Here is an 11,204-nt window from a genome sequence, read left to right as displayed (position 1 = left end):
AAAAAAAAAATAGTACAGAGTACCATAATGGAAGTGAATTTAATCAAGATTAAATTGAATTTTATGCAGATCAACTCACAGCTCTGTCCAACATATGCAACTCTGAGAATGACATTAAAACTAAATGAAACACCATATTGCCTAAAACACAAAGTTTAAAACAAAACAAAAGCAAGGACGGTTCAACATTTTAAAATTATAACAATAATTATTTCACTAATAAATATAAAGGAGAAAACTATATATGTAGTTTCTCTATATAGAGAGAGACAGAGAGAGATTTGGAACTTTCATCACAGAAGACATATGAATAATTAATAAATGCATAAAAGAATGTTCAACATCATTAGTCATTAGGATAATGCAAATTAAAAACCTTAAGATACTACTTCATATCCATGGCTGTAATTTAAAAGACAGGTAATATCAAGTGTTGGCAAAGGTATAAATTGAAACCTTCATCATTACTGGTGATAATACAAACTGTTATAGCTACTTTAGAAAATCATTTTGCAGTTTCTAAAGAGTTAAATATAAACAGTATGTAATTCAGCAATCTTACTCCTAGGTAGTTACCCAAGAAAAATGAAGTCATATGTTCATAACACTCTGTTCATAGTAGTAGTATTTATAATAGTTCCAAACTGGAATCACCATACATACCCGTCAACTAATAAGTGGATAAACAAAATGTGGCAAGTTCACACAATGTACTAAATTGCTCTATATTTATCCCATCCATACAATGGACTACAAAGGATTATTCCTCCATATTAATGAATATGTAAAGGAACATCTAACTCAGTAATATAAAGGAACAGACTACAGTACATGCTAGGAATATAATTATGCTAAGTGAAAGAAGCCAGACATAGAAAATTACATACTGTATAACTCCATTTACATGAAATGCCCAGAAACAAACAAATCCAGAGAGATGAAAGGATTAGTAATTATGTGACATTAGAGTAGGAATGAGATAGAGCACAAATAGGCCTGAGGTAACTTTTTGGGGTAAAATTTTTCTAAAACTACATTGTGGTAATGATTGCACAACTCTCTGAATATATGAAAAATAACTGGATTGTACATTCTATGGTACTTAAATTGTACTTTAATAAAGCTGTTAAAATCACATCTGGGAAATTTGCCTTACAACACATATTTAATCAGTACTCTGAAAAATTATTTGTGTCAATGAAATTGGGAAGGAAGCAAAGCATGAGAAAACATAAAAGTAATTCAGTTTGGGGTATGACTACCTAACAGATACTAACAACTTTAAGAAGAGCCCAGAGAAATAATAAAAACTACAATTTTTCAAAGATAAGAATTATGATAAAAATGCTAGAACAACTGAAATCAGCTGATGTAACAAAAGAACAACTAGTTCGTTAAGGGCCACTAAGTATGAATAAAAATATAATTGATCCATATTAGTTGTTCTATTTATTTACACAAAACAATTATTTGAAGTCTCTAAACCTACCCATGTAGATGGGTGTCCCACATGTGGTCTGCAACATGGCCTCGCTCCTACCCTGCTTCTTCACCGCTAAGCCAAAATCCGTCACCTAGGAGAAACTCACACAGAGTCAAAAGTTTTCTTGTCTCAGAGCTTCACTCAGTCCGAAGGGAAGATTTTCCAGTACACTGTAATAATAGCATTTGATTCAGGGGTTCTGAGGATGGAGGGGTTCTACTTGTATGAAGAACTTTGCCTTCCCCCCTCCCACCTCTTTTTGTGAAAAAGGAACTTAGTAAAGAGAAGCTTAGTTTCTTAAATCTTGAGAAAATACCGATGATGTTGGATTGTCCATTCTTTCTAAATAAATTTAGAAGTACAACATAGGAAGTTGTATTTTCAAAGAAGACGTTTAATTCTTTTTCCGATAAAAGTCACTTAAAAAAAATCTCTTCCATTGCAAAATAAATTCTGCTCTGAGTATGTTATTATCCATTTCTCTAATAATTTAAGCTATGATCCAATTTAAAGCACTGATAAAAATGAAAATCATTATTCTTGTCAGTACTCACTGAAACGTTGCATTTTATAATTATTTATAAAGCACTACTTATAGCAAATACCATCTTTACTATTATTTCCTTTGTTTCTAGACTATCCCAATTAAAACAATTACTACACTATTAAAAACCATATGAAACAAATTAACAGGAAAAAGAAAACAGTGTAACTACTAATACACTGGAGGCCTACTGCTGCAACTGCAGCCTTTCTGCTGAGTTCTAAATCTTGGTCATTAAACATTTGGTTATTAAATATTCAGCATGTGCCCTTGGTCTTGTCTCCCTAGTTGGAAGAGCCTTGGGCTGAAAGCAGAAAAACAAGTACATTTTTTGTCATACAACCAAAAATAGGCTCTTGGTCTATAGACACACAAAGATTCCAATGCCTTATTAAGAAAACGTTTCTATCAACATTGATACTGCTACTTAACTGAACATAATAATCAATTTCTCTAGGAATTTTTGAAATTATCCTACTTAGAACATGATGATACATGTGCTTGGCCACAGAAAATCTGCACAGGTCTCAAACACAAGATTTCATGATCCAATTCAATTATTTGGTGAGCATTTATTTTTTCATTCTCCAAACATTAACTGAGCATATACTATGTGTTAGGCACTACTCTATATACAACAGTGAGTAATTCCTGCCCTCATGGAGTTACAGTGGAATTATTCAAGAACATTTACTTGGTTAAAAAAATCATTGCTGTTAAACCTACTATATAGGGATTTAGCTTCAATAACAGAGTAAGTTATTCACAGAAAACATTTTCTTCTTAAATTAACACATTCATATATTTTGAAAGCAGTCACTATTAAAGTGCTAAGTAATAATGTATCCTATCATTTATTTAACATTAAGAAACACTTAATTTGAATAAAATCTTCAAAAATAAACACTTGGCATATTAATCATACTGAGGACATAAATATTAATACTCAGGAAAATGTTCAATGAGAAAGACTTAGCATTAATTTAGTATAAAAAGCACAGCCAAGGTATGCTTTGCTCTAAATCTGTAACACATTTACATCAAATCACCAAGCATAATTTGGAAATTAATTAAAATTCAGAGCATCTGTGTACTCACTATTAACTAATGATTTAAAACTATTCAAATGCATATGTACTAAAAAAAATCAATAGTACCACTTAACTTGTAAAATTATTCTTATCATGTACAAGCTCTTTTGTGAAATTTTTATTTTCTAAATACAAGCGACATATTTTCTGATGCTCAAAAGCTTCCAAAATATACAAAGAAGATGTACTTTGTCACTCTGCTATCAAGCTATTTATAGGCAAATGTTTACCACCATTCCTAAGGCCTTACCTTTATGTTTAAGTTCATTTCATTGTTAGCATCAATAAAACTGCTTTTAACCAATATGTTTTCCAGTTTTAGGTCTCTATGTACTATATCTACCAAGAAAATAAATAAAAGTCAAATTAAATTAATAAGGAAAAGTAACTAGAGGGGACGCAATTAGAACAAAGAAATATATTTGACAAATGAAGTGTTCACCATTGAAAAATTTGAGGACCAAGTGTAACTCTGCCACTCCATTTCCTTGTATTAAAATCCCTTTTTTATCATGTTTTTAACCTGAAGGAACCATTTTCCTTCCTGCCTAGTCTCCACCCACCCCCTGTTGCCCAACAGCTGCTCTCTGTAACAAAGGGCCTGGTGAGGGTAGCAGAGGAGCTTGCCTGGGGTTAGGTGTTCCCAGGTAGGAAAGAGACAAAGGCAGCTAGGAGCCCAGGCAGGTTTCCCATGTTGTCAGATCTTCAACTAAAGGACTGTTTCTTTACTTCTATGTATCTATTAATACCGATATAAATATTTAACACATTGCAATTTGACTACATGTATATATATTGTACTTACTTAGGTATGGATTTTTCTACATCTACACACACTTTTCCTACTCTCTATAGTTACTGTTAAAGACAAAAGCCGGGCCCCTCTCTGGTGGTGCAGCGGGTTAAAGCACAGCACTAAGAAGCTAGAGCCACTTCAGCAAGAGTTTGATCCCCGCCTGCCCCGGAGGTGACCCACATGGTGCAGCAGACCTCTCCTGACCTGCCCGCTGCTCCCCTCAGCAGTGTACTTCGTCAGTCGGCCTATTCTGCTCCCCACTCTGTCTCTGGTGAAGCTTCTCACTGCCCCTGCACCTCATACCCAGTTCTGTATGAGTAAATAAGTAAATCTTTAAAAAAAAAAAAAAAAAGACAAAAGCCCCTTTGGACACAAATACCTCCATTTGAACATGTCAGACCGCAAGTAGAAATTTCATATGTATGTAAATAGTCATGTATCAAACACTTCTTTGAAAACAATCGATTCTGCTCATAGCTACAGTAATCATTTCTCTAGACATAAGAAGTTTAATGTATAATTGTTGGGAAAATGTAGTTGAACGAGCCCTGAACAGGAAATTATATCTAACCATTTCTAGTTAGTTCACTCACATTCTCAGACTTTGTTTTTAGAATTTTTTTCTGTTATCTCCTTTGGTTACCTCTTCTTACATAGGTACCACACAGCTCTAATTAATATATTTTTGTGACATATTTTGATCCTCGGCAGGGCATGTCTCCCTGTTGCCTCCCTTGTTTTCTTAGTTGTTCTCCCCTGATTTGAATAATTTTATTAAGTTCCATGAAAATTTCTATTCAGATTTTGTTTTGAATTATACTGAATTTATAGCGTAGTAAGGGAGAACTGGCTAAGCTAAGCTTACAATACTAAGCTTTTGATTTCCTGCCCTTGCAAAACCTGGTGCCTCTCAAGTTTTGTATCCTCTGTGAATTTTGATCTTCCAAATTAAAAAAAAGAAAAAGTTATGCTCCTTGCATTTCATGTGGCTCTCCATTACAGAAATTATCATACTGAATTATAATTTATTTTCTATAGTCACTCTCTCACCAGTCCCCTCTTTTGATCTTATAACTCTAGTAGCAATCACAGTACAGTAGGGTGTAGTCCTACCTCTGCTATACCTAATGGCGTCCCTCCCTCCATTTCTCTAGAACAAGGTGTTTTTCTCATCTGTAAAATAAAAAACTTCTAAAGTAACAAGTAGACAAAATTAACCTTGAAGGAAAAAAAGAGGAACGCAAAAGAAGCAGTAGTAACATGAAATAACAGTAAAGCAATTCGGACAGTTAGGATACTTTGCAAATATGGATTTTAATGTAGTGAAACTATTTTTGCTTGGTGCTACAATGGCGTTATGTATTCATCAAAAATGATAGAATGTATACCACCAAGAAGAAAACCTAATGCAAACTGTGATTTGGGGTGACAATGCTGTATCAGTGTAGGTTTATCAGCAGTGACAAAGGTTCCACACTGCTGGGGGATGTTGGCAATGGGGAAGGCCGTGCCTCTGTGGGGGCGGGAGAATATGGGAAATCTCTGCATTGTTTGATTTTGATGTGAACCTAAACTGCCCTAAAAGTTAAATCTAAAAAAAAAAGCCTAAAATACAGATTTTAAATATCAATGTTTTTATTTATTATTGTCTACTTTTGATATTTGCTGCTTTTCAAAGTGCTAAATAGAAATGTTCTTAACTTTATTTTTGTCCATGTAGAATGTAAATGTCTACTTGCCATGTTTTAAATTAAGCACAATCTGTAAGTAAAGTTATGAAATAATATTTTTAATTTTTAAAAGGTAAAATCTTCTATATTAATAGGCACAATTTCTATGATTCTGAGTCCTGAATACAATTATCCATAAACAAAAGTGACATATGTAGTGATGGGGTGAATGAGCTAAGCTGAATGATCTTCTTACCATTACTGTGAAGATAGGCTATAGCTGATGCAAGACTTTGAATGATCCACCTTGTCTCATTCTCTGAGAAATACTTTTTCCTATCCAGAATTTCTTTGAGTTCTCCATCCTCACAAAGTTCCATCACAAGATACATTTTCTGAAATTATTTAAAGAACAAGCCAGTTATATAGTTGGGCATCTTTAAAACGTTATATATTACATCGAAAGTGGGATCATGATCATCAATCTATTTATTCCAAAATATTTATCAAATATTACATACAAGAAGCTGCTGAGGACACCAGAGGAATGTATCTTTACCTATCCCTACCTTTATCTATCTCTTTACCACCAAGGCGCTCACAGTACAGTTCTGACAATCTCACATGCTCGTGCTAGGGAAGAGGTCTGCCCCAAATGCCCTGAGGCTACACAGAAGGGAGCCACTGAGTGGTGATATTCAAGGCAGGCCCAGATGTCTGAAGAGAGATTCATGGGTAGGGAACGAAGCAAAACAGGCAGCACACCAGGTATTTGTGAAGACATCAAAGCTTAAAACAACACTGCTGTCAAAAGAACAAATATCTCAGTGCTAGTAGCATTGGGAGTTTGGCAGGGTATGGAAAGGTGAAGAGGATGGAACCAGGTTGTAAAGTATCTGGATATTATGCAAAGGAGTTCATCTTTTACTAAAAATTTTTAAGATGTTGTCTGGAGCGTGGGGAAACCTGTGTGCTGTTTTCATCAATGAATTACAGAAATGAACATCCTAGCCATGTATAGAGCAGGAATCAGCAAACTTTCCCTGTAAGGCCAGACACAGGTAGTAAATATTTTTGGCTCTGCAGGTCATACAACTCCACTTTGTGGTTATAACATAAAGGCAGCCATAAACGATTCAACACAGCTTCTTTTTGGACTTTGAAATTTTACTTTTATATAATTTTAATAATATTGCTGTTAATTTTTTTCAACCACTAAAAAATATAAAATATTTAGATCATATATGCCATAAGATAAAAACTGGCAGTATGTTAGAACTGGCTTGAGCGCTGCCAGATGCTGACCTCTAGAGAAGATGTAAAGTACAGGCCAAAGACAATAAGAGGAAAGACAGCGATGGGGAAACACCTATAAGGAAGGAACAGGGGACTGAGTGACTAACTGGGTATGTGTGATAAAAAGCCATGGATGGAATATCTCTTCCACATTTGCTGTTTCTGTTGGTAGCCATTAGGATCATTTCAGATATTCTCAACAGTTCATTTATTCAGTCAAAAAGATTCAAAGTCTATTAAAATGCAGGTCTTTTCACAACAGTTGCTACCCAGACACAGACTGTCCTCCATGTCTTCATACTATCCTCCGACACTAGATTTTTGTGTTTGTTTTTAAAATTTGGGGTTATATTCTATATCCAATACTAATGCAACTATGTTCAATCAAAAAGCATGAAAATAGAAAGAGAAGTTAACATCCTTTCTTTTGTAGACAAAATTCTGATTCACTAAACCTCATGGTGCTTTAGAATTTCAAAAATAACTAGGGAATTGTGCAACATCTAAAACATAAATAAGCTTTTTTTTTTTTTAAAGATTTATTTATTTGTGCATACAGAACTGGGGTACAGGCCAGAGGCTCAGGGGCGGTGAGAGGCTTCACCAGAGACAGAGTGGGGAACAGAACAGGCAGATCGACGAAGTACACTGCTGAGGGGAGCAGCGGGCGGGTCAGGAGAGGTCTGCCACGCCATGTGGTCACCTCCGGGACAGGCGGGAATCGAACTCATGCGGAAGCGGCTTTAGATTCTCAGTGCTGTGCTTTAACCCGCTGCGCCACCAGGGAGGGCCTAAATTAGCTTTTGAGTTGGGCTGTATTTGTTTCCCCTGAGAGCACTGTAGGGATCACTGGTACATAAAATAATAAGTAAACTATTTGGAAGGGAGAGTTGATTAGCAATTCATACAATTTGATGTCAATTTTAAATATCTAAGGTTAAAAAAATCAGTGTCCATAAAAGTTTTAAAAATCATTTTTATAGTTATTCAAAAATAATTGTGTAAACCTAGAAAATATTTCAACTAGAAACTATAACCCGGTCAGATTGGATAATGATTACTAATACCAATCAGGCAGCAACTTCCAGTAGTGCTTAAGATGGCTTCAGTGGAAAGTCTAGGCATTTGTGTGAATTGAAAGAGGGGTTCGAAAAAAAAGTAAAAGGGGTTTTGGGGAAGGCAGGTCTGATCTGTGGGAGTCCAGGTCAAGTAGTAATAGTAGCAGAGGATGGCTTCCTTTGTCTTCAGACTACTTTAGATACAGATCCCTACCTGTACCCAAGATGCAGTAACACAAATTACATTCACCCTTCCTCCTGAAACAACTCAAAAATGGACAAACTAAATAAAACAACTTTCAGACATTTGACATCAGACAGCATAGGACAATGATCCCCAAGAGAGAAAAAGCACATGAGGCAAGCTCCCGGCTACCCTAGCTTACTGGCTGGAGAGTTTTCATTGTACAGATGAGGAAACTAAGGCATGGAGTGGCTGGAGAGCTGTGACTAGTCTCACAGCCAGTAAGTGACAGAGCCAGGGTTCGTTCACATGCACAAAGCCTCTGCCTGTAAGGCCACAGGCCCAAACACCCCATGTACTGCCTTCGGGCAGGGCCACACCCAAGCCCATGGCCAGGAAACAATCCAGAGACAGAATGGCAAGTAACACAGACTCAAGAACAACTCCAAATGAAAAGTACAAACATTAAAAGAGCAGAATGATAACACCTAAGAAAGAAAGAGAGATTAAACATGTAGGTAAAGACACAAACTGACAAAATGTCTCCTTCATAGTGCCAAATATACCCATGGTGACTATCATGAAGTTAATGTGAGAGTATGACCACGTTCCAAGAAATTCTAGTGGAGAAACCAAGGACCAAAGCAGAAGCAAAACCACCCCTCAGGAAGTCCTAGTACCATGTGGTGTGTATAAAGTCGTTTCATATTTAAACATTTGTTTTCAAGGTACCACACAGAAAAGTCACTAATAGCAATTTAATCATCAGGCACTTAATTATAAGATTAATACTAAAAGTCCTGCAGAATGTTCTCGTCAGCCTCGAGTGACAGACCCAGGCCAAGGACTTGAGCAACAGTGCCCCCAAGGGATTACTTCAGAACGGAATGATGTTCATTTTGTAATAAAACAACTTTCAAAACGCAGCCCCTGACAAAGTCTTACCCTAGGTGTCTCAAACACTTGTTCCAGGTGTATAATGTGTTCATGTTTCACACATTTTAGGATGTTCACCTCCCGTTCCAGTAACTTCACAGCAGAGCGTCCAGCCTTAAATAAAGATGGAAGAGTGTCATTATTACACAGCTCAATATAAATTATTTTATATTTTCCCTACATTTCCCTGAAAAGTTTCTTTTTAAAAAAGATAGCAAGCAATGGATTACTGTAAGATTAAATGATGCATCTAATTTCCTTTGTCCACTTTTAAATTTATATAATCTGACTTTAAACCACACCTGTTTCTACAAAGTAGCTACAACACAGTATCTCCTCACAAAATTATTTCAATTTTAATATGCTTTTTTGGTATTTCCTTCAAAATCATGTTGGTTTTTTGATGTTAGCATAATGAAAAAAAAAGTCTACAAAAAGAAAAAGAAAGAAAGAAAAAAAGTCTACTTTCCAGGTCCATCAATTGGACAAGAGAAAGATAAAATGCTTGCTTTTTTTTTTTTTTGGTTTTGAACCAAAAGAAGAGGAATCCTTTCATGTAAAGCCTTAACCATACCAGACAGCAAAAAATAAAGGCAGGAACATTTCACAGAGCACAAAGCCTTCAATTAGGGTGTAAGGATTTGATAATCTACAATATCATCTAAGAAATTCTAGGACTTTCTCCATCTACATCATCACCACAGTCCAATCATCATTCCTATTGAAATTTAAATTACCATCACAATTTAAGGTGAAGCTTTGTCCTTATGTATATATAAATATACCCTTATGTATATATAAATATGCTTGAAGAGATAACAAAGGTCTTACCCTCCCTCTTTTACCCCACTCCTCCAACCCCTAAGTATATAATAGTTCTTAAAGGACTGGAAAGGGATGCATCACAAGGCAAACTTTACCTAACTAAATTTTTTCCTAGGGTCACCCTTGCTTCCAATTACCTTTATCCTCCAGCCATTACCATTCCAGTAAACTACCCACCTATTAAGCCCCACCCCAGGATGAAAGTCACATTTTAATGTGACTGAAGAGTGGAGGGAATCTGGAGCAAGAGAAAAATAGTGACTTTGAGGAGTGAATTCCTCTCGAAACTAGATCTGGAAAGTTTCCACAACTTCTCCTAATATGGGTCTCAATTCTAGTTGTAACTCCCTCCCTAGAGGCCTTGATCTGTACGTAATATAATAGCCAACATTCTTCATCATATATTAGCCATATAATTTTGCTTTATCATCTTAGTGTCCTATACACAGCATCAATAGAATAGATGTATACATGATTATGAATTCCTAAAGTAGCAAGCAGGTATCTTGACTATATAAACCTAAAACTTAACTCCTAACCATACCTGACACCAAAGGGGCAAAGGAAATAAAATCCCATGCACAACTTGTTGGGAGTGACCAAGTGCGGAAATTTACTGAGGGACTGGACAAGGGCAGTAATAATCAGGCCTTGCATCCAAGGGTGATAAGGCGGTAATAAACTGGGCCTTGCATCCAATTAACTGGGCCTTGCACCCCGGATGGGGCTAGAAGAAGGTGATAACGAACTGGGCCTTTCATCTAAGGACACAGCGAGGAGTGTCCCCTTTGGAATCTGAGCTTAGAATCTATATAAGCCCTCATGGGGCTAGCAGTAGCTGCGGACCCCACCTAGGGAGCTCCATCTCAGCTGCTGCCCAGGAGCAATAAACTCTGCTTGCTCAGCCTTTCTGCCTCCTGCCTTTCTTTCTAGCAGCCAGTCACAGAAGTTGGGACAAAACACAACCATGGCTTTAAAATTCTAAAGTTTTCTAGAAAGTCTCTCTGGATCTCCTTTTATGTAGATTTATGTGATTTTTATTAAAGTTTAGGGAGCAACACTATGTAATTTTCCATTGTTGGTTTTAAAGGCCACTGTTTCATTCTGTAAATCTACTATCACAAATTCAAGGAAAAACTACAATGTGGTGGAAGACGATGGGCCTTGGAGATGGGTATGGTGTGGTGACATGCACCTAAGAGTGTATGACCCTCTGCTTCTGCATCACATCCAGGGTGTAAAACAACATCAACTGAATTAGACACACACACACAATAATGCTGTCTTTTGGTGCTTCCCCTCCCCCACAGTCCCCGCCCCC

At 36.4% G+C, this 11,204-nt stretch overlaps 1 protein-coding gene across 1 annotated transcript in view; it reads right to left on the bottom strand.

Annotated features, from left to right (window-relative positions):
- Positions 1-11,204, bottom strand: part of STK33 (serine/threonine kinase 33) — a 112,446-nt gene that overhangs the window by 37,114 nt on the left and 64,128 nt on the right. The window contains exons 5-8 of the mRNA XM_012725259.1: positions 9,068-9,172; positions 5,841-5,979; positions 3,369-3,457; positions 1,490-1,574 (exon numbers count right to left, since the gene is read on the bottom strand). Coding sequence (XP_012580713.1) covers positions 1,490-1,574; positions 3,369-3,457; positions 5,841-5,979; positions 9,068-9,172 — 418 coding nt within the window. The remainder of the gene's footprint in view (positions 1-1,489; positions 1,575-3,368; positions 3,458-5,840; positions 5,980-9,067; positions 9,173-11,204) is intronic.

The sequence above is a fragment of the Condylura cristata genome, unplaced genomic scaffold (genome assembly GCF_000260355.1).
Source record: "Condylura cristata isolate star-nosed mole 26May11 unplaced genomic scaffold, ConCri1.0 scaffold00015, whole genome shotgun sequence".
Lineage (NCBI taxonomy): Eukaryota > Metazoa > Chordata > Mammalia > Eulipotyphla > Talpidae > Condylura > Condylura cristata.
This window is presented reverse-complemented; position numbering and strand designations above follow the sequence as displayed.